Source organism: Sturnira hondurensis, unplaced genomic scaffold, assembly GCF_014824575.4.
Source record: "Sturnira hondurensis isolate 20B ecotype Veracruz unplaced genomic scaffold, ASM1482457v3 Scaffold0002840, whole genome shotgun sequence".
Lineage (NCBI taxonomy): Eukaryota > Metazoa > Chordata > Mammalia > Chiroptera > Phyllostomidae > Sturnira > Sturnira hondurensis.
The window spans coordinates 28,990,055-29,015,979 of record NW_028075471.1 but is presented as its reverse complement, the minus strand read 5'-3'; the positions used below and the strand labels follow the sequence as shown (position 1 = coordinate 29,015,979).

At 42.1% G+C, this 25,925-nt stretch overlaps 1 protein-coding gene across 1 annotated transcript; it reads right to left on the bottom strand.

Annotated features, from left to right (window-relative positions):
* Positions 1-5,142: 5,142 nt before the first annotated feature.
* On the bottom strand, positions 5,143-24,744 carry KBTBD2 (kelch repeat and BTB domain containing 2). Its single transcript, XM_037041173.1, has 4 exons — positions 24,423-24,744; positions 15,452-15,966; positions 9,942-10,107; positions 5,143-7,904 (listed from the first exon to the last, which is right to left on the bottom strand). Exons 2-4 carry the CDS (start codon positions 15,619-15,621, stop codon positions 6,369-6,371), a joined length of 1,872 nt encoding a protein of 623 aa, XP_036897068.1. The 5' UTR covers positions 15,622-15,966; positions 24,423-24,744; the 3' UTR covers positions 5,143-6,368.
* Positions 24,745-25,925: the final 1,181 nt, after the last annotated feature.

The window sequence follows — 25,925 nt, the reverse complement described above, 5'->3', positions numbered from 1 at the left end:
ATCACTCCTGGTGAGAACACCAGGATCAAGGAAGAGAGAGTGAGGAGGGGGGAACCCTGTGGCAGATACAAGCAAGAAAAGAAGTCCCTGGAACGGGCTATCTGTCTGTGGAAGACTGTGTGACACGAAGTGGCTCCCTTCCCAGGTCAGGAGCACAGAAGAGCATCCCTTCCATCAGGTAAGCTGGGAAGTTTGGGAAAGTGCAATCCACTTTATATCAACCTCACACATGAAAACATTTTGTAAAGAAACCTCAATTTCTTTTCTTCAGGGACCCAAAGACATTTGACCCACTTTCAAGCTAACAGATTTCAAGGCCACGCGGTGTTGATTAAACCAACTATTTCACTCGATCTACGTAGTTTACACAGGTGTGTGCATAGTTAAAATCAAGTTGCATGTGTAAGATGTATTTTAAAAATTTTAATTCTAAGAAAACTCAACCATTTAAAAGTGTAGTTTATTTCTGAAGTTAGGTAGACATGGTCAACGGGAAGAATATGGTTTATGTTTGTCAGGCATGTTTTTCAAGAAAATGGCAAACCCTGGGAGGCTGGTGTGTCTGACAAGCAAAAATGACAAAAACCCGCCTGCATTTTCATTTTGCTACCCTCCCTTTCTTAACAAGGAAGGTCCTTTGCATTTGCTCAGGGCTTTATATTTCACAGGGTAGGCCCCCATAAATTTGAGGTACCCAGCACCCACACTCATCACCTAACGTCTCTGAACCTTGGGTTGTCCTTGGGTGTGATGCGTCACAATGAACGTGTGGATCCATTGGCTTTTGTTCATTGGCCACCTTCCCCCAAGAATGTGAGCAGGGGTTTTTGTCTGATTTACTCACTGCTCTGTTGTCAGGGAATAGAGCGGTGCCTGGCACATAGTAAGCACTCGGAAAACATTGGCTGAACAGACAGTTCCGATCTATAACTGGAGGAGAAGGGAGCAGTTCCATGTAACTGGAAGACGGAGGGTCACAATCGCAGGCAGAACAAAGAAGGAAGAGAAGTGTGTGTTCCTGAGGAGGCAGGTAGGGGAAAGGAAGGACAAGATTGGACATAAAAAGGCAGTGTGAACTTATGCATACACACACTGACATTGTATCTGACGCATGCCTAACTCTGACTACACACTTGCTATTCCTATTACTTTTAATTATATTAACAATTAAAGAGATCTGAACTATCAAATGTGTAGGCTATCAAGGAAGACAATACAGCGAATGCTCACACCCCACTCAGGGTCGTGTTTCTTGTTCCTCCGGGTTAGGAAAGGGACAGAAAGAGACAGGACATGCCGAGAGCGCACATCAGACTCTTCCCTTGGGCTCCCAGGCCACTCACTGCCTCAGTTTCCCTCATTTACTGGGAAATCTCTGTGTACAGAAAGAACAGAAAAGAGAACTTCAAAAGGCGAAGGTTGCCGCGTTACCTTGGGCAAGTTGAATAACAGACCTCTCTGAGCCTATGCCCTGAATGAAATAAAAGAAGGTGGACCAGAGATTTCCAAATGCACTCTTTTATGGGAAACGGCTCCAAGGAAGCCCTGTCCCAGATGAGGGAGTAAGGCCCCTCTGGACCGCCCTGCCTTGCCACCAGCACCTGAGCACTGACAGCTCCCTTCTGGTTGTGGGCCCTGTGACTCTGTGAGCCCTGTACTCTACCAAACTCTCATACACTGGTGGGAGCTTTTTTTCCCCCTGGTGTTTAAATGCTAATACTGTTTCACTGCCTTAAGAGATGCGCGTTTAAGAAGCTTGGTCAATAAAGGAAGTGTGAACATTTTTATGGCCCTTACCTCCATCGGGAGAGCAACTAACTCATTTTAAATGGACCTAACCCCATCCTGAGCCTGGCTGGCATTCTATTCCTTGGAACTGATATGAAGAAAATAATCCAAAAGGAAGAAAAAGTGATGTGCATGGAGTTCTTGGTCATGGCATTTTTCTTTATACTGAATCTTGAGAAATTGGGACCAACCAACAGCCTAGGACTGAGTCATGAGACTTGAGTCTAAGACAGGAAGTATGATGCTCCCTGTAATGCCAGCCACTGTGGCAATCACTGTGAAAACTGGGGCAATATGGAGAAGGATGTACGCCGCATGCAAAGAGGGTGGGGGGGGGGGGTCCAGCATGCTCCCCTCTGCATTTCCTCCTCCTCCTTCCTGTCTTTTAGTTTTTCCCATGTTGTGAAGAGAACACAGAAAAACGAGTTGATTTATGGGGTCAACAATGCCACAATTTCCTTCTGCTTCTACTACGGTGCTGGGGAGGGACAGCACCAAAGCACAGAGAGGCAGAGAAGACACTGCATGTGAGTCAAGGCCTCGTGGCCCTTGAACTAGGCCAGTACCTCTTCCTCCCCATAGGCCCCATAGGCCCAGAACATACCTCCATCACTACCCCTACTGGCCGGGGGTTACTTGTTTGCTTTTGAGCTATGAGCATGTGGAGGGTGGCACTTGGCAGGCACCTGAGTACTGTGACTTGGACAAAACCTTCCCTTCCAATGCTAGGCCCCATGCCTTTGGCTTTCCAAGGAGCACGATGGGACTAACGTGGTGAAAAAGGAAAAGAAAGCAGTGCTTTCAACTATTGGTTTTACCAAGTGCAGGGTGAAACTGTAAAAGGATATTGAGTACCACAAAAAGTAGGCCAAGGGTAAGAAACACTCTCCATACCCAAGAGAGCTCAGCTGACCAAATTAAGTCTGATCCAGAATAAACAGCTCTCATGTGGAAATCCAGCAGTTTCAGAAAGTCCTGTCCAAGGATAAGAAGGCCCACAGTGTTGATCTGCACCATTATGTAACCCTCTAGGAAAGAGGAAGCGCCATCGCACTAGGGTGCGTGGGGAAAATCAAGTGAGAAATGAACAATTCCCAGGCTAATGAGATGTTGTTACTGAAGCGAAGCCAGGCTAATATGCCCTTTCCCATGAACTTGACCAACTTCAGTCTTCCCCACGTTCACCCAGCATCCAAGGCCTAAAACAAGGTTTCTATTATCAAATCCCTCCAACAGGAAAATCTTTCAGTCATGTGAGCACTGCACATGAAAGAATTCGTGACTGAAGCCCTGCTGTTACAAACAGGTCAGGACCATGCACACTCAAGAGCTCTCGGCTTCAGGCTTTGGCGGTTATAAAATGAGGCGGCCAAGGGATTAGGGCAGAGCCGAGTGGCAAAAATATTAAAGTAACAGATCTAAGATGGGTGGAGAGGTCAGTGAAAATGGAAAAAGGGTGACTAGAGAAACTCCTAATGACAATGAAGAATGTTACACTGGGCTTTTTATCACGGCTATGCTAGTGTAGGTGGATGCAGCGCCTGTGAGGAAGTCCTTCCTCTCAAAAGTCATGGATCACTTTGTAGAGAAGCATTCAGACCAGTAAGAATGTCTTGGTATGAACGAATGGATCAAGGTACAAGGTACCAGGAAAGTGAGAAGGGACTCTCTTCAGCACTGGGTAAGAGGTGGTTATCAGGGAAGCCTTCATTTAAAAATTACCTTAAGCAGATACTTCAGAGCGAGCCATAGGCAGAAAAGCAAGCAAAAGCCTGAATTTAAAAATTACCTTAAACAGATACTTCAGAGCGAGCCATAGGCAGAAAAGCAAGCAAAAGCCTGATTCAAGTTCAAGTCTGTGGGTAAACAATGTAAAACAAGGCTGTCAAGGTAACTTGAAGTCAGATTTACAAGACAGTCGTGAGCTAAAAAATTTGGACTTCACTCTCAGACACCATGTGAGGACACAGGACATCTGCAAGCCAGGAAGGTACCATTCACCAGCAATCAACCCTTTCGGACTTTGGTTTGGAATTTCTAAGGCTCCAGCACATTCTGGAGACTGGGAAGTCTGAGATGAAGATGCTGGAAGATTTGGTTCTGGATGAGATGGCACAGACTCCGCGTGGGCATGCAGGCAGCAGACCACAGGCTGAGGACAAAGGCCCAGGACAGCTCCTCCTCCCACAACCCTCAGAACACAATCCTGCCAATGCCGTGGCTTCGGACTGCCAGCCGCCAGTACTGTGTACACTAAACTTTCCCACATGAAAGAACAGTGGCACTTGTCCATGGAATGATATTGTGACTCAAAGATTCTTCCACCAAATGATTTTGCCTGAGACTCAAATGTTTCTCTTATTTCCCTTTTTGCTGCATAATTCTTAGGACAAAGGTCTCACTTTTTCTACCAATTTCCCTGCTTCCTTTTATGCTCACTACCTACCAGAAAACGCGGCTGCTGGTTAGGATCAAGGAGGGATGTCTCTCACCTTTCCTTCTTTTCCTAGTCACTGGACTATGGTGCTGGTACAGACTGAAGCTGCCTCAATTTCTGATAATCTGTACTGAAGCTTTACAGAGTAATTTGCCTCAAACAGAAAGCTTATGTTTATGTACTGAATAGGTCTTTCAACACGAAAACCACTTTCATAGATTGACATCTGAAAAAAACATTTATCATAGATTAATGAAATTTATGAAATGTCATTAATATTAAAATGAAATTTCTTAAATGTTAAAAACTTGCCAAAAAACGAATTGTGTTCATTCAGGAGGCAGAGGGAGGCAGTTCAAGTCTGTAAACACAGCTGAGGAAGACTGGTAATCCAGAACGAAACCCTCACACAGGCACAACTCACTTTATCGTGCCTCACACATGTTGCGTTTTTAAAAATTGAAGGTAAGACCCTCCACCAGCAAAAGGATTACCACTCAGTTTCTGCAGTGGTCTGGAACTGAGAACGCGGTATCTCTGAGGCACGCCTCTATCTAAACCGATGGTTCTCAAAAAAAAAACCCCCAACAAAACAATAAAAAGAAACCAATGGCTCTCAAAGGGACTGCTTTCAAAGACATCAGTGCTAGGTCCACCTGGAAGAATGCACTTCATTATGTTTGGGATGAGGTTCAGGCACCACCTCATGCTTTAAAAAGCACCTCAGATGATTCTACTATGCAACTGGGGTTGAAAGGCAGATTGTTTTCAATCTGTACTTCCTGTCGATACAGTAAGGCTCAAGTCACAGTAAGACAGAATTCTGAAGAAACCCCATGTAACAAGCCAAACTGACTCAGCAAAACTAAAAGCACACCATTCGTTACACCATCTCCACCACAAAAGAAAAACAAATATTGAATATATACAATTTATTTAATAAATTAATGTCATTCAAAATACAGTGCCAGAACATGATGCAGTTGAACATGCTAGTGATGTCTGTCGTGAAGCACCTGTGCTCATGTTAGGTCGGCAGCGCCGCTACTGCTAGTGGTTCCTGGGACGAGTGCCGGGGCGGCACTCGGATCTGCTCATCCACACAGCCGGTGCAGAGGGTCCCTGCACAGCCCACCTTTCTAATCCCACCCCCACACACAACAGGTTAAAAAAGCACACCCTGACGGCTAATGGAGCTCTATACACAATCATTCTACAGTAATGCTTGTTATTAAATTAAAATGCAATGACCTGGTTGACCCACTCTGAATCATTAAGATGGAGAAGTACAACAGCAGCAGGTAGTTGTATGCATGAGCCAATGGTAACGTAATATAGAAAGTGGCGGCCTTTACTGACAAAAGCCCCACCCAGACCCGCATGATGAGGGACTAGCAATTTTTATTGCAAGTCCAGCAACTTAAGTCCACACCTGGTAAGTGACCAGCTGATTGGAAGACCTGTATTCTAGAGAGATAAGTATAAGTTAGTGAAAAGAGGATACATGCACCTAATAGTATAGTTAGACTGGGCCTGCAGTCACAGCTTTCCCTGTGCAATACCGTAAATGGAAGACCTTCCTCAACTCTGGTGTAGGATTTAGACACTCCTCTTCCAGCATGGACATTAGTGTTAAGTGCAGCAGAACTAATTACACTGAAAAAAAAAAAAACAAACAAAACAAAACAAAAAAACCCCAACAACAACAAAACAAAACCCCCCCCAAAACTGTATTCCAGGACTTCAGAACAGAAGCACAGGAATGGAATACATACACTAACATAACCTTAGCACAATTTGTGATAGACCACACTAGGGAACAGGAAACTAGTTTAATAAGTGAACTTTCTGAACTGTACATACACAGGGCTAACAATGTTAGATAATCCAGATTCTATGTTCTCATGATACACATAAAAGTTTCTCAGTTAGTGGATACTCTATTTCATATTATGGAAGCATATCTTTCTGCAAGACTCGCTGATATATATTATACTGATGCAAATATTAAGTAGGGCATAAAAATAAAATTTATCAAAGATAGATTTTTATGTACTCCTGTGTAGTCCTTTCATAGCCTCTCTCGTTTAGCAAAGAAAATGACAAAGCACACCAATCCGACGTGCACCTCCTGGTCCCCCCACTATACAGGTGGTAGTGCAACCATTTCTCCATCCAGTTCAAACTCCTCTGTCCCATCCGGGGAGAAGAGATAGGTTGGTGGTTTCCATGGAGATTCTTCAAGGCAGGATGGATAAAGTTTCCCCACAGTGCATCGGAAGTCTCTCCCTAAGTCCCACAGTACACGTTCGGATATATGCTGCCGTAGAGACCACCGGTCGAGTTCCAGATCATACTGGTAAGTGACATATTTAGCTCTTTCATTTAAGTGAGTTTCTCGCATAAACACACACAGAGAATTTGAGATCACAACAGCTCGAACACAGGGGTCTGAGTACCTCTTCGCAGGGATGTTGGCTGCCATTTTCCACTCATTTTTATTCACATCATAAATTTCCACAGTTACTGAAGATCCATCTACAGTGCCAGAGGGGAGTCTTATGCCAGAATTGGTAGCAATGTGTAATCCTCCAATATAGAAAATTTTATCACCAAAGGCTGCAGCTGAAGCAAAAGACCTGCTAGTCTGTCTCATGGCCATTTCTACCCATGAATCAGACCTTGGGAAATAACAGTACATGAGGTTCAGCGTCATCACATAAATGCAGTCATGAACCACAACTGCTGCGCTCCACTGCCAAGCACAAGGCAAAGGGCTGACCATCGTCCATTCATCCTTCTCAGTGTCGTATCTTTCTACGGTCCTCCGATTAAGTTCTCCACCTACACTGTCTCCTCCGATTGCATAGATGTAGCCTTCGCAGCAAACCAGGGATGGCTTTACGCGGACAAAAAGCATCGGGGTCTTTGGAAACCAAGTATTTTGCTGTGCATCAAACCAATAAAAGCAATTCACAGTTCTGAAGGCAGTCTGCAGTTTGCTCGTCTTACTGTGATTTGTTTTCGTGTTTTTCAAAGGAATTTGACCACCTGCTATATAGATGTCGTTATCAGGAGTTACAACGGTTCCGACTTTATGCAGATCAGCTGGTGGGCTGCACAGCTTGTAAACCTTTTCTGCTTGGGGACTGTAACAGACAGAAGAGTAAAGACTACAAGAATTTTCTGAAGATGCTTCAATAAAAATCATCATCTCCTCTTTAGTCATTCCAAGTCTTGGTTTGAAAAACTTGGGCATGGATTTATATAGCCCCTGAACCACTACGGACTTATCATTGGGTGGCAGACCTTGAAACCAGGCTCGCTGAGTTACTTCCGAAAGTGCGTCAATTCTGATTTGGCTAAGAACAGAAGACAAATACTGGGACCGTGACTCTGTGTTGTACTCTAGCCACAGCATAGCAGCTTCGCGGACTGTCTCCTCCTTCTCTACATTTAAATTGTCACTACTGAGAATGTCTATCAGTAGGTCATGTGACAGTTGCATGAAAGCCTCCTGGTGATACACAGCAGTGAACTTGTGCTCTACCATTCTTTTAGCACTTTGCTTCAACTCCTCGCAACTGAAAAGGTCGGCAAAACTCAACAATCGCACACAATTCTCTGCATTTATTTTTTTAATTAAATATTCTCGACAACGCTGTAACACATCTTCTACCTAAAATGAAAAAAAAAAGTTGACAAAGGCATAATAGACAGATTTTATTTTTTGTTATAGACAGATATATTAATCAGATCCCTATACTGTAATTTTTATTTTCAGACACATATTATGGGCTAAGAGATGTTTTCTATAATAATAAAATTAGAAGACTGTGCATATAGCTTTGCATTTTTTCCTACCTGTCCAGTGGCCTACTTAACTGCCCTATTTAGGAGTCAGTGGTACAATACCAAATAGACTCTTAAAAACCTAAAGGGAAAAAGTAAGCAAATTCATGTATAAGTCATACACTTTTCTAGGCTTGAAAAAATATGTAACTGAGAGAACTAAATAAAAACAATGTGAATAAATCATAGTACAAAAAATGATTATTGTTGATTAGCTGGAATATGGTTTATCAACATGGACAAGATAGTCAAATAAAAGCAGAAAATTGGCCCTGGCTGATATAGCTCAGTGGATTGAGCATGGGCCTGTGAACGAAAGGATCGCAGTTCAATTCCCAGTCAGGGCACATGCCTGGGTTGCAGGCCAGTTCCCAGCAGGGGCCAGCCCCCAGCAAGGGCCAGTTCCCAGCAGGGGATGCACAAGAAGCAACCATACATTGATTATTTCTCTCCCTCTCTCCTTCCCTTCTCTTCTAAAGATAAATAAAATCTAAAAAATAAATAAGTAAAATTATTTTTTTTTAAAGCAGAAAACCATGCACAATGACTAAGAGTAGCTCTATAAGCCTTTCTTATCTAGAGAGCTAAGACAGCCAATCCCAGAAATAACAAATAACATTTTACATAGTTATAAATGATCTACCCTCAGACATCCTATCTTAGCCATTCTGTAAGTTGACTTGTTTTTTCTTAAAAAGGGAAAGTAGATCTCAGATGAATCAGAAGGGCTACCTCCTACACTTACTCAACATTACAGTGGTTAAAAAGGAAAAAAAATCACCATGGTTAACGAGAAACAATTTATGAAGAAGTTGGGCTGCTTGGATTCAAAACTTGGGTTGGCCAGTCAGTACCTGCACACTATCAGACAGCTAGTTGTCTAAGCCTCAATTACCTCTCACATAAAATGGGGAAATCTTTACAAATGATTATTGTAAGAATTAGATGAGAACTTATATAAAGTATAGTACAGTATAAAAACATCATCATACCACATGGTTAACAGTGCAAGTCATAAAAGGACCTGTCCCAGGCTTGCCAGGATACCCAGCCCACCAGGTAGAGTCTGATTTCGCACCTGGACAAGCACGTGCACAGGACAGGAAAAAACAGCATGGACAGTGTCACTGTGCACAGTGCCACAGTGCTCTGGAATCCACATTTCTTTAAATTCCTCAAGTTTTAGCAATTCTGAAAAACACCTGCTTTTAGTTCTGGCTTCATAAAAAAAGTTAACAAAAATTTTAAGTTGTAGAAAGACAGCACTTACCCATTTCAAGTTTGGATTTAGGTTATGAGTGCCTTTGACTCTAAAGTACCAAGAAGCTACTACCATAGCCCCAGTTTCCCTAGATTTAGGTATAACCGGACCCTACAATAGGGACAGTATTTTAGTTTAAATGCTTCTCTTTAAGAGCTCAATGTGGTCAAATGGCTACTGTCCATATTTAAGTTTGATCATTTCCATTAAAATCTTAAACTTTTCTGTGTAAAAAGAAAAAAAATTTTTCTGTGAAAATACCATAAAATACCATACCATCTAAGCTGCAGCCCAAAACAACTGAAATACTTAAATTTAACACCATTTAAAATTTACTTTTACTTGAAATCTAAACTCACAGGGACATTAGACAGAAATACAAGTTTTACTTTATTTTTTTACAATAATTAAGTTCCCATGATAAAACTAGAGTTTACTGGCTAATTAAATCCTACTCTGTTTTTCCCTTACATATTTTAAAAAGATAAGAAAGCTTTTATCTTCTAATATCTTCAACAAGAAAAGCACATATATTACTGACGAGTCGATGTTTCGTGAAAAAATGAACCCCAGTTAATGAGCACAACAGAAGGAACCGCTGACCTGCAGAAAGCAAGCTGTCTCGTAAAGCTGCTCCACGGTGCCATCACTCATCGCCAAGTTACCCGTGTACGCGTACGTGATGATTATCTGTAAGGTGGCTGCATCCACATTCCGCAGGTGCACGTGTGTCTGTTTGCTTTCACTCAGTCCACTCATAAACATGGCCCTACAGCAGAGAGAGAGAGAAAAGCCACCCTTTGGGTTTTGTGTAAAACAAATGGGAAGCTAAAGAGACAAATCACACCATGGGACATTTATGTAGGGTATTTGCTGATGAACAACTTACTGGGAAATCTTTTAAGGGAGAAAACAGGGAAGTAGAATCCAGTCCCGAAAATACACCAAACTATTCTACTATGCCAATCTGAGTGACATGAAAATCCATTTACAGGAAAACTCATTTTACTGTATTTTGCCTTACAGCACTTTGCAGATATTTTTTACAAGTGAAAGGTAAGACTCTCCGTCAACAAAAAGATTTCAATTCCTTGAAAGCTCAGATGATGGCCAGCATTTTTTTATCAAATGTTTTTAAATTAAGGCCTGTGCAGCCCTGGCTGGTGTGGCTTGGTTGGAGCATTGGTCCATAAACCAAAAGGTCATGGGTTCGATTCCTGGTCAGGGCACACACCTAGATTGTGGGTTTAGTCCTCAGTCAGGCTGCGAATGAGAGGCAATTGATCAATGTTTCTTTCTCACATCAATGTTTCTCTCCCTCTCTCTCACACCCTCCCTTCCCTCCTCTCTAAAATTGTAAGCATGTCCTTGGATGAGTATTAAAAAAATTAAGGTATTTACATTCCTCTTCTACATATAATGCTACCACACTTAATAGAGTATAATATAAATGTAACTTTTATATGCACTGGCAAACAAAAAAATTTGTATGACTTGCCTCGTGATATTCGCTTTATTGCAGTGGTCTGGAACTGAACCCACAATATCTCCAAGGTCTGTCTATGCTCTTTATATTCATACAGTGGAATACTACTCATAAGGAACTAAGCACTGATATGGAAATGTCTCAAGTTAGATTGTAGAGATGGCTGTATATCTCTGTAAATATACTAACATTCATTTCGTATATGTTCAAAAAGTGAGTAAATTTTATAGACTGTAAATTACATCTCAATGAAACTGCTAAAGATTTCCTTTATTCAAATGATTTCCTAAAAATATGCAGGGCAGTTTCCTAAAAACCTATTATAAATGGGAAACGATGTTGGAAAGGCAATCAGCACTATAGACTCAAAGCAGAATGCTCACATAGATAAGAGACGAAAAACAATGCACAGAGTACTGCTGTTTGCATAAAAGAGAAGTGCCTTTAGTGATCAAAAGTAGGTATCCTCACAGTCACTAGCCTGGGCCCCTGGAGGACGAGATGAGGAAATAGAGTATGAGGAAATTCGAGATGAGGAAAGCATTCGAATGGGTGAAATTGTGTCTCAGGATAGAACCTGAGATCGGTTTTTCTCCTGGGGCATAGCTGAACTGAGTAAGGCTCATGCTGGAGACTAGAAAGTGAATGGAAAGATGAGTGGCAGTCAGATCAGAGGTGGCGTTCAAAATGAGACACAGGAGTCTGGACTTTTTCTTGTAATCAATCAGTGGAGCACACTGAAGGGTTCTGAGCATGGATTTATCAGATAATGAAGTGTATTCTAGGGTGACTACTTTGTTCTCACAGACCTCAAGGGCCAAAGGCTAGAAACAGGAAAACTGGTTCTGAGGCTACTACTGTAATAACCTGATGAGAAGCAAGAACCTGGGCTAAGGTGGCAGAAATGTATGCAAAAGCTATTACAGAGAACCAAGACCTGGTGGTTTTCTCAACATAGGGAATAGGATAGAGTAGGAAGCAGATAAGGAAAGAATCAAAGCTACTTATTTTCAAGTAAGTGCCTTAAAAATTATTGTTAACCTGCCCCAGCTGGTGTAGCTCAGTGAAAAACTGAGCTGGACTGTGAAGCACAGGGTCACCAGCTCAATTCCCAGTCAGGGCACATGCTTGGGATGTGGGCCAGGTCCCCAGTACGGGGCATGTGAGAGGCAACCACACACTGACGTTTCTCCCCCTTTCTTCCTCCCTTCTCCTTCTTTATCTAAAAATAAATAAATAAAATCTTAAAAATTACTGTTAACTATTGAGAGAAAAAAAACTTAAGGACAAGGGAGACAGTTCCAGTAAAAAGTTAAATGCTGGATATATTTGAGGTAAGGACAGTTGAACTGAACGGAAATAATACATTAATCCGTTAAATACATAATATTACTGGAACTTTGGAAGTGAGGCATTAATGTAATGAACCATAAACTACCTTACAAAGTGAGGTGTGAAAGCTGAATGAGTTATCTGAGGGGATTAAAAAACTAAAGAAAAATCCACCCAGAATCCCAATGATGAACCTGAGATAGAATTCAGTTAGGATTAAAAAAAAAAAAGCGAGAAAGCTAAGAAAGCTCCATGGGAGAAGCAAGAAGCAGCTGACCAGTGCAGCACCACTCACGGTGGTGAGGCAGGCGGGCAGCACTGCGGGGTCGGGGCAGCAACCCTGCAGAGGCGCCGAGGTGGTCACCTGTGGCTTCCACTCAGGGTGGCTGCGAACCAGAGGTAGGGAAGGCAGCTTCAGGCCATTAGGGAGTGGCGTGGCACAGACACCATCAGGAGGACTCAGGACTTCCTCCCCAAGAATATAGGATGTCCATAAGCAAACCCGACCCATCAATGGAGGCAGCAAGTATTCCTGAAAAACATCCAAGACCTGACAAGAAACTCTAAAAAACATCTCGTGCTACTGGCTTTACCTGTTTGACAGGGGAGAGTGGGAAAAATATAATGAAACCTGGGAAAGAATGATCAGAGCTCTGAGGAACAACAGACAACTTAGGGGTCACAAGTAGCTTTTGCATTGGTCCTAGTAGAAGGAGGTAACTCTGGAAGAGGAAGAAGGCAGGGGAACAACTGTCTGACTGTCCAGAAGACACTGAGACTGGACATCCCAGATTTGGCTTATGACCCCAGAGTGATGGACCTCCACGAAACACTGGGCTCCCTGTAGCAACCTTGACAACCTTGTCATAAAAGGTATAATTTTTTAAATTTACTTTTATTTTTAAAATATATCATCTTTATCATATTTTCCCATTGACTATTTAGTCCCCTTATACCGCGACTGTGAAAATTTTAAACATTTTTTAAGAAAGAGCAAATACTGAATTACGTAACATCATAAGAGGCTGAAGAACCCCGATGACAGAGATGCTAAGTACTCCTCTCACTCGGGGTCTCAAACGAACTGTACCTGTTACCAAGGAGTAGAAACTATATATCAGAGGTTCTACAGATCTTTGGTAGGGTGGCATAGTAATTCAAATGGCAAAGGAAGACTGTATCTAGTTTAAAAGGCAACATTTCTCATAATAAATTTCTAATGGTAAAGACAGAGAGCAGCATTCCATAAATGCAAAGTTGGTGAAACTACAAACATGAAAACAGAATCAAGTGCAAGAATACTTGGAAAAAGATCAAATTATTATTGTGGCAGTATATGAGAATCAACTCAATCCAGAGAAATGATATATGTGGGAGAAGAAAACTGAGTGTTCTTATATTGTGGATTATGAAACTGTCCCAGAAACAGGGTTTTAAAGACGAGTGGCTTTAATTTCAGCAAGTATTGGACTATTCTTCCTACTTATTGTCTGACTTGCTTTTGGGTAAAAACATTCCGTTAGAAGACAGAAGACGCTAAAGACTGGAGCTGGCCAGTGACAAGGAAAAAACAGCAGCCTTAACATGTGTTGTCTGTAATTAATGAAAAATGTATTTAAGTTTCTTGGCCTTAAAGAAAAGTAATTCCAACCCAATCCGCTAAAGATTAATAACCTTAGGACTAGAGAATTTCAATAGTGTTATCTATAATAATCACAGATAAACTAAAGAGGGAAGACATAAATAAGCCCACATGTTACTTCCCGATTAAAGACGATGACAACACAGAAGATTACAGCCAGCATTTCCGCACAGGTCTGAAGGTGAGACTAGATGACTGCTGAGGTTACCACCACCGAAGACTCTACTCTGATTACAAACGTCAATCTGCAAGTCTGCAGCTAAGGCTTTGTAAAGCTCCTTCCAACAATGGGTAATCAATTTATAGTTAATGGTCATTAAAAAGGGAAAGCAAATGGGGCCAGAGCTTAATCCATTCAATAACCTCCAATTTCTAATACCCTTTAAGCCAATATATCTGAGAAGCTTTTAAATATACAACTTGTGAAACTGTAACTTGACCAATGAATCAGAATTTCTAGGTTTGAAATCCAAGAATCTTTATTTGTAAAAGCACCTAACAGGATTCTGATGACCAATCAGGTTTCAGAGCTGCTGTCTGCAAACATGCTAAGCTTTCTAAGGTGAGAAAACCAGTGTCTGAATGCACATGAAAAACCCAGAGTTTAAACGGAAACAAATTCGGACACAGCCCAGGCCACCGGCATCTGGACCACTTTGGCTCTTGCAGTTGTCACGAGATGTGTCACACCGAGGACGGTAGGGTTTCTACACCTGCCACGTACTCTCGACAGATGCTGCCAGAGAGCAGCCGCAGTCAACATCTGTTGCTGATCCCCATCTATGCCTGCTAATATCCGAATTAGAAACATAGTGGTCCACATTTAATTCATCTTTATTCACCCTGTCCCTTTCAAACACTGAGTAAAATTCAACCTACGGGCAGAAAATAAAAGAATTTCTATGCCTCATCATCTTTTCTTCTCATGAAACATAATAAAGAGTAACCCACTTCGAAAAGATTAAAAGTTGCAAAAGATTATAAAAATGTAAAGCTTATTTGTAATTAGCAAACAAGTAACTAGACCAACTTCTAAATTCTGGGGCATAGAGAACACCAACAATGTTGTTCGTTATTAAATATTTAAATGTGGAGAAGAGTTTGGTAAGGCTGGAGGATAAGACAAATGGAAACCGTAACTGAGAGTGAGGAAAAAATGTATTTTTGCAAAGAAAATACAAGTCTTTAACATGGCTAAATAGAACCAACTATCCTCTAAAAGTTATTACTGAGCCTACTGTCCTCTTCAACTTATAAACAATGACCACTGTTTTTAAGTTTATTTTAAAATCTCAAGAATAAATGAAAATTACCCCATTAGTTTTTTATGCTATATTATTTTTAATTAAGTACAAAGTTTTTTCTTTTTAATGTAAAAATAACATCATGGGCCTTTTTGCTTCCCTTGATTAAAACTTTTCCTTAATTTCAACACATTTTTGTAGTTCATAAACCTCTATAATAAAAACTTTCACCTGTCCCTCATATACGCAAGGAAGTAATTTAGAAAGCATTACATCCTCTGAATAGAAAATGTAAATAAAACATTAAGACATCTATTTTAAAATTTTTTAAATGTCTTAAAAGTTCCTATTAAAATAAGCTATTGCTCTGCATTTGAAATGATAAAATAATGAAGATTACAGTACTTACCTAAAATAAGAGCTGCATGTTGCAAGAACCATCTTATGACAAGGGAACTCAGTGCCCTCAACAATTAATACTATGTCAGTAAACAACTGCTGTTCATAAAACAGTTTTAACTGTTCCAACAAGGACACAGCATATTCAGTATTGATCTGCCTCTCGTCTTGAGTGGACATGACTGTATTCCATTAATATGTCCCAGAGCAGATTAGAAAAGTCAGTCTTACTGATGGAAGGTCAAGTGAATGTTTCAGAAATAAAGAAGGGAGAAACTCCACTTGCTGTTATCTGCAGCATTCAGGACCAAGATTGACACCTTCACTAATGAATAGTATCTCATTATAGACTGAAAATTATTCCTAGGTCATCCTGTGTTAATTAGGTTCTTCAGAGTTTTTCAACACAGTCTGCAGACATCTTGCTCAAATTTGCAATTTCCATATAGCTCATGACTGAAAGACAGTAATACACGAGGTAGATTTCGTGGCAACATCCTATGTTCTGTGGATCTTCTGAAGTAACTAAAAAGAAAAAAAGTTCAGTTAGAGTATCCATGACAGTACATTTCAGAATACCATTTTTAAGCGACAGACTTAAATATAAATCTAGCCCTGGCTGGTGTGGCTCAGTGGATTGAGCACTGGCCTGAGAACCAAAAAGTTGCTAGTGAGATTCCCAGTCAGGGCACATGCCTGGGTTGCAGGCTGGGCCCCTGATCAGGGACGAGCCAGAGGCAACCACACATTGACATTTCTCTCCCTCTTCCTCCCCCCTTCCCCTCTGTCTAACTATAAATAAATAAAATCTATAAACAAACAAACAAAAATTTAACCAAATGAGGTACCCGGCCAGGGTTATGTTAATCTTCATACAGTGATTCCTTCCTATAAATCTTTTTTGAAATGAATGAATTATATTTATTCCTTCCTATAAATCTTTGTAAGAGCATATAATTTTATTGGGGAAAAAACAAAAACACAAAACAAGGTAATATAGACATGTGTTCTTATATTGAAGACTCCGTATTATATAAATATGAATGCCCTCCAAATTAACTTGTAAATTTAATAAAATCCAATCTAAATGCTATTTGCAGAGGATTCACCTGGAAGAATGTACAAAAGCTGCCAAGGTATCTCAGGGAAAAGGAGGGCAAGTTTATCCTCATGACTTACTTCAACAATAATGTTGGAACCACTGGCTATCCGCTTGAGGAAACAAAAATCTAACTTTTAGTCACACTGAGTAACATTCATCAAAAGAAACTCAAGCTGAATGAATGTTTAACTTTATTTTAAATCAGTATTTACCACATATGGCAAGGAAATTATAATGAACAGAAGAGGGAGAACCCATATAGAAAGCTGGTAACACTTAAAACTACTACCTCTTTTCTAAATAGATGACTCAGTTCCTGTAATCAAAAAGTCAAGTGGTTGGTACAAAACCATAAGTACGAGGATCAGTGGAACTGCTAACCCTTCTCACAAAATTATCATCCATGTCAAAGAGATCACCTTGTACTTCCTGCCCAACTACATAATTACAGGAACTGCTAACTTGATACAAACTGTCAAATTTCCAGCCAAGTTGCCTATGGAAGTAACTAAGACACAGGCACAGGTAGTGTGACTTCAGGTCAGGTAGGGTAATGACTTTGCTCTTCCAGATCTGAAAATTACACTATAAATCCAAGTTCTGGTATTTACTACAACCTCTCAGACTAGTAATACAAGGTCAGGTTTTGCAGGCAACGTTTTATTAAAAACTTGATTTTAAGAGCTTTTTGAATTTTATCATCATAAGTACTGTATATGCATAATATTTGGCATTGTAAATGCTTAATAAGTCAATCTGTCAGTTCTACTTCTAGAAATTTTCCTTATAGAAATGCATGCATTAGCAAACTCAAAGTCCTAATCCCAGCTGAAGGCCTAAAATCATCCCTGTCCACATTTAAGCCAGGTGACAGGAACTGGCACCCAAGGCCAGGACAGATTTGGCTCACACTGCTAGCCCCCAAAATTCCCTGCAGGCTTAGCTGTCCAGGCTCACTCTGTTAATTTCTTTAACTTCCCACTATGACCTGACTTTTTTTTTTTTTGTAGTGACCTTTTTGGGCTCCCTTTAATTTGCTATGTCTGTATTTTACTAGATTTGATTTTTTAAATCACATATAGCACTGTATTAAAACAAATGAAGCCTGCTTTCAGAACTTCACAGTTAGCCAATTTTATGTAATTCTCATTACTACGGATTTATACAATTCTGCTTCTGTAATTTAGGGTACATTTTCTTCCTGATAAGGTAATTTTTAATCAGGATACCTTAATATTTAAATAGGCAGGAAACAAGGCATTCAGATATCACATTAAGTAAATAAACAATTTGAACAGATCTGTATCTACTACAATTCAAAATAAAATTCAGTGTCACTTCTCTGGGATCATAGACTTCAAAATGTATTAACTCAAAATATAAAAAGTTACAAAGTTTAAGATGACCAACCAACAATGCCTGTAGCACCAACTTTACTATAATAAGATTCCTTCTCCCCTAAAAATAAAACTTGAAATCAATATCCTAAACACTCCAAAACATTCTGCAAAGTTTCTACTATACTTCTTAACCACCAGTGATCTGACACACTTTACAAATTTTCCTTTTAATAAATATGTTGTCATATACTATTCTGTATTTTATCTAAAATTTGCTTCAAAATAACTGACACATCCTATCACCTGTAGAATTTATTTAGCATCCTCAGACTGAGTAATTTTCAGGTATCAAGGAAACTGTCTACTTAATCTTCTCTTATAAAGTAACAGCTACTGAAATCTGACCTACCAGACACTGACTGACTGTTCACCGAGCAATGGCCACTGCACTCTAAGCACTCAAACTGCGCTGCCATGGCCAGAGTGCCACACCACGAAGTGCCTTAACTCTTGGTGTAGACTAGAGCCCAAACCATGCCTATTGATTGCTTCAAAACCAAACTAGACAAACTCAATAGCCAAAAGAGGTATGGGCAAATGAGTGATGCAAGCTGGGTGTAAGAATCATTTTTCTTGCTATCTAGCTGTCTCAGTCTTTCATTTCCAAACTTTTGACAAAGTTTATTCTTTACAGTAAGGAAAACTGTATGAGCAAAGTAGGTGGTTGGCATCTGCCCCCACTGTTAACAAGCAGTTCACATTGTAGAGGAAGGGAAAAATTATTGAAGACATACAAATTTATTAAAACCTGCAATGATTATCTAATTTTTTTAAAACCACAAACTTTCAAAAGGTGTACTACTTTCTCTTCTCATCACAAAGACAAAATATTTAGACTTTATAAGCCATCAAGTCTGTCTGAAATACTTAATTCTCTTGTTGTAGCATGCAAGCAGCAAAAGGGAGTATGTACACAAATGGACATGATTGTTCCAATAAAATTTTATTTACAACAACAAGCTGCAGGCCACACACAAATGGACATGATTGTTCCAATAAAATTTTATTTACAACAACAAGCTGCAGGCCACACGTACCAATCTCTTGCTGTCAGACTGCTTCTTGATCAATTAAGAATCAGAAAAAACCAGTTATCTGGCTTCCATTTTGTCCATTTCTTCCATTTGTTCCTGTTGTCCAAACTGTCCTCTCCCTGCAACCCTTCATGTTCATCCCACAAAGCAAAAGGTGGCCTATCCTTCCGGGGTTGAGACATGGGGTTGAGACATGGGGTTGTCTCGGGGTTGATGCTGGGGTTGTGGTTTCTTACCCAGCCCCACGCAGGTAAGAGAGACAATCAATCAATGTTTCTCATATCAATGTTTCTCTCCCTCTTTCTCCCTCCTTTCCTCTCTCTCTAAAACCAAATAAAAATCTTCAAAACAAAAACAAAAAGATAATTGCATCCCCCAAATGGTGTGACACATGCTCATACATATTAGATTAAGATGAAATACATCTTTGTATTTCTATTTTTGTTTTCAACACTGCCAAGATGCTATGGGAAATTAAAATAACAAAAATTAGAAAACATAATTTAAAAGCAAAAAAGATTAGCAAACAATATACACAACTTGTTTTTCTTAGAAAAATGTTTTCCCTTCAGGTCACAAAGACAAGGAAAAAGCACAAAACTTAGATGTTTGAAAGTTGAATTAAATGTAATTCTTTATATAACCTGTATATACTTGTATTCTATTTTCTTTTCAACTGAAATATTTTAACACCTCATACCTAATTACACAACTGTTTTCACCACCTGTTGCTGGTTCAGTGGAACATGAATACTTTTGCCTATCTAGTATAAGTACCCTTTACTAAAGGCTTAAAAAAAGGGGGATATTCCTCTCAAAGATAATCTGTTGAAAAAATCCACAATGAGAAAAAAAACTATAGTCAGAAACACTTAAATCATTTTTTAAAAGATTTTATTTATTTTTAGAGAGAAGGGGAGAAAGAGAGGGAGGCAACTCCCTCTCTTTCAATGTGTGGTTGCCTCTCACACTCCCCCTACTGGGGACCTGGCCTGCAACCCAGCCACGGGCCCTGACTGGGAATCAAACCAGTGACCCTTTCGTTCACAAGCTCGATCCGCTGAGCCACATCAGCCAGGGGTCACTTTTTAATTTATCAACTACAGTATCTACACACACCTGGAAAAGAGAGGCACACAAGACAGTTCCTATATAGTGACATTTAGTGGACACATGGATTCATTAGTGGAACCAAGGGGCAGGCTGGGAAATCGCTGTTCCATGCTATAAGTCCTGGTATAAGGAACTTCAAGATTAACAGGAGAGTCCTGTATTTTATTTTATTTTACAACTTATTACTTCTAATTTTTATTTTTCCCATCACCATTTATCCCCCTTATACTCTTTTCCACATCCACCCACCCTCCCCCCAAAGTCCTTTATTTTAAAGCCAGTCATTAAAACAGATTCCATAGTGAAAAATGCCTACTAAAATGAGTCATACAAACATGATATGAGATTCAGCATCTAATAAAGTGAAATTTGGGTCTAATAAATTTTGTCTAAAATATCCAAGCTTCCAAGGTTCTAATGAGTGAATTCCACTACACAAAATAATTTCAAAACACTGTTATTAAATGATCATTAGGATTAAATCAGTAAGCAATCCATAGTAAATATATAATTCTACTTAAAGCTCTGAAACAACTCTTATGGAAATTTATTGCAACTGGTTTTCCTCCCTCACGTAATCAATGAGACTGATCCACGGTTAGCTGAGCTGAGAACCTCAAGAGGAGGATGGATAAAAGGTGGGGAGAAGGTGGCAAACAAGGCTGGCGCAGAAATTACGGCAGGGATATAAGACAGTGACAGAGAAGAAGGGCGATGGGTACAGGTCCAATCTGTACCCATCTGCTCATCATCTGTATGAAACACCATGAAGTTGTGTATTACTAATTTAGGTGGCACTGAGTCTTCTATTGCTACCCAGGTCAACACAGAGACTGAAAGCTTTTGTTGGAAAGGATTCAAGGTGTTCTGAATGTTAAAATTGCCAAGAAATTAAGAGCATGAACTACAGAGCCAAATTACTTGGGCCGAAACCCAATTTGCAACTTACTGGTTGTTTGACCTTTTTAAAGTTATTTACTTTTTGTGCTGGAAAATGGATAAAAATAAACTGTGCTCCATGGATTAAGGGTTAGATGAGTTTTATGAAGAGCTGGGAAGAGCGCCTGACACCTGGCACTACTGTACAAATACGTGCAGCGACGTGTATTAATGTATCACTGGTGAAGCCTTCTGTAGCACCTTCCCAACTCCTCAATCTTCACACCTGCATGGGTTGAGGGGGCCCAACCACATGGTCTCGGCACGTACATGCAGTTCTCTTCAACCTGGGTGAATGGCCTCTTAGATAAGGGAAATTCATTCAAGGATTTCAGGGAGTATTTTCATGGCACAAATCATGAAACAAAGTAATTCAACAAAGACTAATCTTGAGAAAGCTGATGCCAGTACAGAAAAATGAAATGAAGGCCAGGAAGGCAGCGGTCACGAAACAAGCCCGCCTTCCCTTCAGTGAGGCTGCTCCTCAGGGAGAACCAGAGGCTGGTGCAGACACAGTTGGCTTTCAAGTTATCAAAGCAATCCCGACAGGTGAGAATGTCTGGGAGACTGGGTCTTTAGATGGCCAACCACTACATAAATATAATTCTTTTGAGTTGTGACAAACATCAATTAAAAAACAAACACCTTGACCTTTGAAAATTTATCAAGTTTGATCAATTTCAGTAGAGTGTCCCCTACTCTAAAGCAAATTCAGAGCTTAGGCCTATTCCTCTGTGTTCCTCCTTTCAAACCACATGGTTAGTTACATCAAGTAAATTATGCCCAGTACCCTAAGTAAATTCAGGTTGCAAGTTTAAGCTTCTGTAGGACATTATGATTAGTAAGTTACCTCATTCTTAAAAAATTAAACAAGAACATAAAGGAAACGCCATGGTGACAGTAATAATTATGAGTATAGTATGTCATTTTTATTTTGGATATCACTTTTTTCCCCTCTCTCAGCTCTGCACAGTGACTAAAGAAAACGTTATCTAAATCCTGGCTAAAGCAAACTTCGACTCTCACTTTTTCACTGGGATTTCATTTTCCACCAAGTCAATTATTTTTTTAATTATAAAAGCTGAAGAAAATATTTCCCAGATAATCAAACATACTCATGAGGTCACCAAGGGCATAACTCCTTAATGATTACAACTACTGAACATCTCTCAGTTTCTTAAGAAGAGAGAAGAAAAGATAAAGTGAGAAATACTTAGAATGTTCTGCCTACCACGAGTGCTACTACATGTCACCACTTGTCAGAGGTATGGGATGGAGCAGAGAAAGGGAAAAATCTTTAAAGCACTCCTCCTCAAATGATTTTCTCCAAATCTCCTACAATAATCCCTTCTTTCCACACCAATGAAACTAGGTACTGCAAATTTCTAGCAAGGGAACCAGGAGTGACCTTCAGATACTTAGAAAGTTTCTTGAAATCAAGCTGTCATTTCTAATATTCTGAGTTATTCAAATGTTAGTTGCGTGCTTCAAACGTCACAAAACTAAAAACAGTAAGACTGAGATACTATGAAGGTCTTTGGCATTTTCATTCATGTACTTTATGACAGCAGGATCCACCCTTTTTCTTAGCCCTAGGAATGTGGCCGAGAAGAAAAACGACTCTTCTAAATGTGTGAAACCTCCAGGAAAACCAAGATATTTTTTGGCTTTTAAAGTTGCATTCAAGTTTTCAGGAATTGACCACCCACCTTAAACACATTCAGTGTTCACCGTTTGGATAGTATGATGAAATACTTCATTATTTCCATTAATCAGGAGAAAGAAGAGTTATGGGAGAGTGCAGGCTTAAGTACTAGGACACCTGTGTTCCCACCCACCGCCTCACAGCGCTATAAATCACTAGTTAACATCTCATGGCAATGCTTCCCGTGAGAGCAAAGAGGGGAGCAGAGTTACAGCATGTGAAACTCTTCCTACAAAACTATGTGTAGAGAAAATAGCACTGACTCACCATGTGGGAAAGTGTGGACCATAAAGCACATTCAGCAGCACTGCCCTAGTCCCGTGGATTTCAGCCCCTCCCGCCCCACCACCACCGAAAAGGCCTGCAATACCAACGAAAGATCAAAGCGAAAAAGCAAGCTTCACACTAGTTAGCAGACAGATGGGAAGAATAACAAAATCCCACATCAACAAGGAAAACAAGGGACTGGTTTTCCTTTTAATTTACTTCAGGTCAGAGAAAAAATCCTTCTGAAAGAACGCCAGGGAAAAAGGTCCTTACCAAAGGTTAACTAAAGTCAGTCACCAATGGCGAGAGATTTGTAGTCCATACTACTCAAACTCAGGCAAAAAAATAAAATAAAATAAAAGAATCAGAACTCGGAGGAAAGAAAACACCCACCCTGTTAATTAGAAGAAACTGTAATTTTGGTCCGACCACACTGCTGATACGGTTTTGTTTCCAAATGCCGGAATGCTCAGTGGTCAGACACACAGACCCACACACAAGCAACACGTGACCAGTCCTGTCCCCTCTGTTTTTATTCGGCTAAGTGACAGAGAGACTCGATACTTCACACGAAGATACCTTTTTGGAGTTAGTTTCACATTTTTTTGCTTCTTTTTCTATTTTCACTTGAAAGGGCCATCACGGTAGCGAGTAATTCTAGAGATCTGTAGCCCACGGAGTGTACGTCCCGCTCCCCTTGAGGCAGCTATAAAGAGATCTCGGATTGCTACCACCTTCCCGCTCCCAAAAGACATGAACTCGCTACTCCACATCAAACTAAGGGATAGTCTTCTACTCCGTGGTTTCTCAATTCAGAGGACGAGGGCGGTGGTCGAGTTCAAATAAGTTACCGATTTCAGTCTAAAGTAAACACATACACAATTTTCTGTTTCAAAGGGCAGCTTCTGCTTTCTTGTTGAAAAGTCACCAGATCACAAGTGGACCCCTGTTAACCTAGGCATCTTTTGGTAACTACTTCAGATGTACCGAGAAAGAAAATCTGCCAGGAAGGGCTGGCCCTTCTCTAGCCCACAATCTCGCGTACACGTCGCGAGTCGTTAAGGGAAACGGCTTTATTTTGGCAAAGGCGGACGCTAGTCAGAGCCGGACACCGCCCGAGCGACCCGCTGCGGAGCGGGCGTCCCGGGGCTGGGGCCGGAAACGCCCCCGCGAGCCCCGCGCCCAACGACCCAGCCCCGCGGGGGCAGTGCAGGGGCCGCCACGGGGTGCGCAAGGCAACGCCGGCCCCCTGCCCCTTCCCCCGCCCGCGGCGGCAACGTCTGGGGTTTGAAATATGCCGCCGCCGCCGCCCCGCGCCCGCCAAGCCACAAAGGGACGAGCCTCCTCCCCCAATTCCGCCACAGGTCGTTGCGGGCTCCCCCCGCCCGTCCCCTCTCCTGGCGCCGGCGACGCCTGCTTACCCGCATTCTTCGGCCACGACGTCTGGGATCCGGTGTGGCCCGCGGCCCCAAAGACACTGGGCCCTTAGGGCGCGGCGACGGCGGGGGCGTGGCCCTCCCGCCGCGGCCACCACTGGGGTCTCGCCGGGGAAAGCTGGGGCCGCCGCCGCCTCTTCCTTCCGGTTTTCCCTCGCGCCCTCCCTTGGCGGTCGGTGCTGCGCGGAAACCAGCGTCCTCTGCGGGCGCTGCCGCACGCTCCTCGGGGTCCGACCACCGCCAGACTCCTCCCCCGGGAGCCGCGCCGTCCGCCCGCGCCGCCTCGTCAGCCCGGGCCCCGCGACGCCCGGCTCACCGCCCCCGCCCCGCCCCTGCGGCGCGCGCTCGCCCCCTCGGCGGGCCCCTTTCTCCGCCCCGGAACGTGCGGACAGCGGGCCGCCAGCCAGCCCTTGTCAGGTTTTCCTTTCCCCTGCTCGCGCGCGCCTAGCGGCACAGGCGGCAATTTTGCAGTTTCCCGGGTTCTCGAGCCCCCCCTCCCCCGCCCCCGCCCTTTCCCTAGCCCCCCCTCCCTTTTCTTTGGCTAGTGCCTGCCGGAAAGCCAAAACAATCGGGTCCGCGCAGGCGCAAACAAGGAAGCGGAAATGGCAGGAAGGGCGGGGGCGACGCGAGGTGACGGGGAAGTGCTATTGAAGGGGTTTCCCGGGAAGGTCAGCGGAGGGCGCGTGCGCGGCGGAGGGTGGGCTGCCCCTGCACCCCTTCCCCCAAGACGCGCGGGGCTGGGTTTGCCCGCGGCTTCCGGCTGGCGCTTCTGGCTTACCCTGGGGGAAGGTTAGAGGCCTGAGAATTTAACTGCTAGGAAATCCGGGAAGCAAAGCCCCAGATGTTATGCCGCAGGCTGTTTTCTCCCCCTTGAAATATGAAATTTGCAGGGTGGGTCGGGGAATAGGCATGAGGACTAGACAACACTAGACCGGGGGAATAAGGGAGACGCTGGTTCAGTGGGCTTTGTCTTTCAGCCCCTTCCCTCCAAAACGCCCTCCACTTTCCCGAGCAAGCTCGGTTTTCCCTATTTCATCCAGAAAGGCTTCAAGTCCTGGTTTCTCGAGGCCAAGGCACAACTCACGGAAGCACTGAAGCGACCCGCAGTTCCGGGTGTGGAGGGAGCCTGTCTGCAAGTGAAGCTTTCAAGATAGTTTTATGCCGCAATGCGGGTTGCTACCTGTTCCGCCGCCCCCGCCCTCGCGGCCCCCCGCAAATTCCAAAGGAGCACCTTCAGCTTCAAAGGCCAAGATTTAGCAGCAGCTGAAGGCTGTGGCTCACACTGGTTTGGTTAACTTGGCACACAGCTTGGTCTTGCATTTGATGAAATTTATGGATCAGAGATTGTCAGAAATACCCACACAGCCATCACCTACCTTCACAACTTCCACTCCTGGCACAAAGCCTATCCGCAGAACGTACACCACTAATTATAAACTAAAAGCACAATGCATAATGTGTTACTGGAGAGCCTCTTCCTGTAGGCTA

What these genes read in the sequence shown, in the direction of transcription:
- KBTBD2 (XM_037041173.1), bottom strand. Translation starts at nt 15,621, where the DNA reads ATGTCCACTCAAGACGAGAGGCAGATCAATACTGAATATGCTGTGTCC. An exon ending in ACATGCAGCTCTTATTTTAG is followed by an intron (nt 10,108 to 15,451) that starts GTAAGTACTGTA and finishes TCTCTGCTGTAG; the next exon opens with GGCCATGTTTATGAGTGGAC. An exon ending in AGACAGCTTGCTTTCTGCAG is followed by an intron (nt 7,905 to 9,941) that starts GTCAGCGGTTCC and finishes TTTTCATTTTAG; the next exon opens with GTAGAAGATGTGTTACAGCG.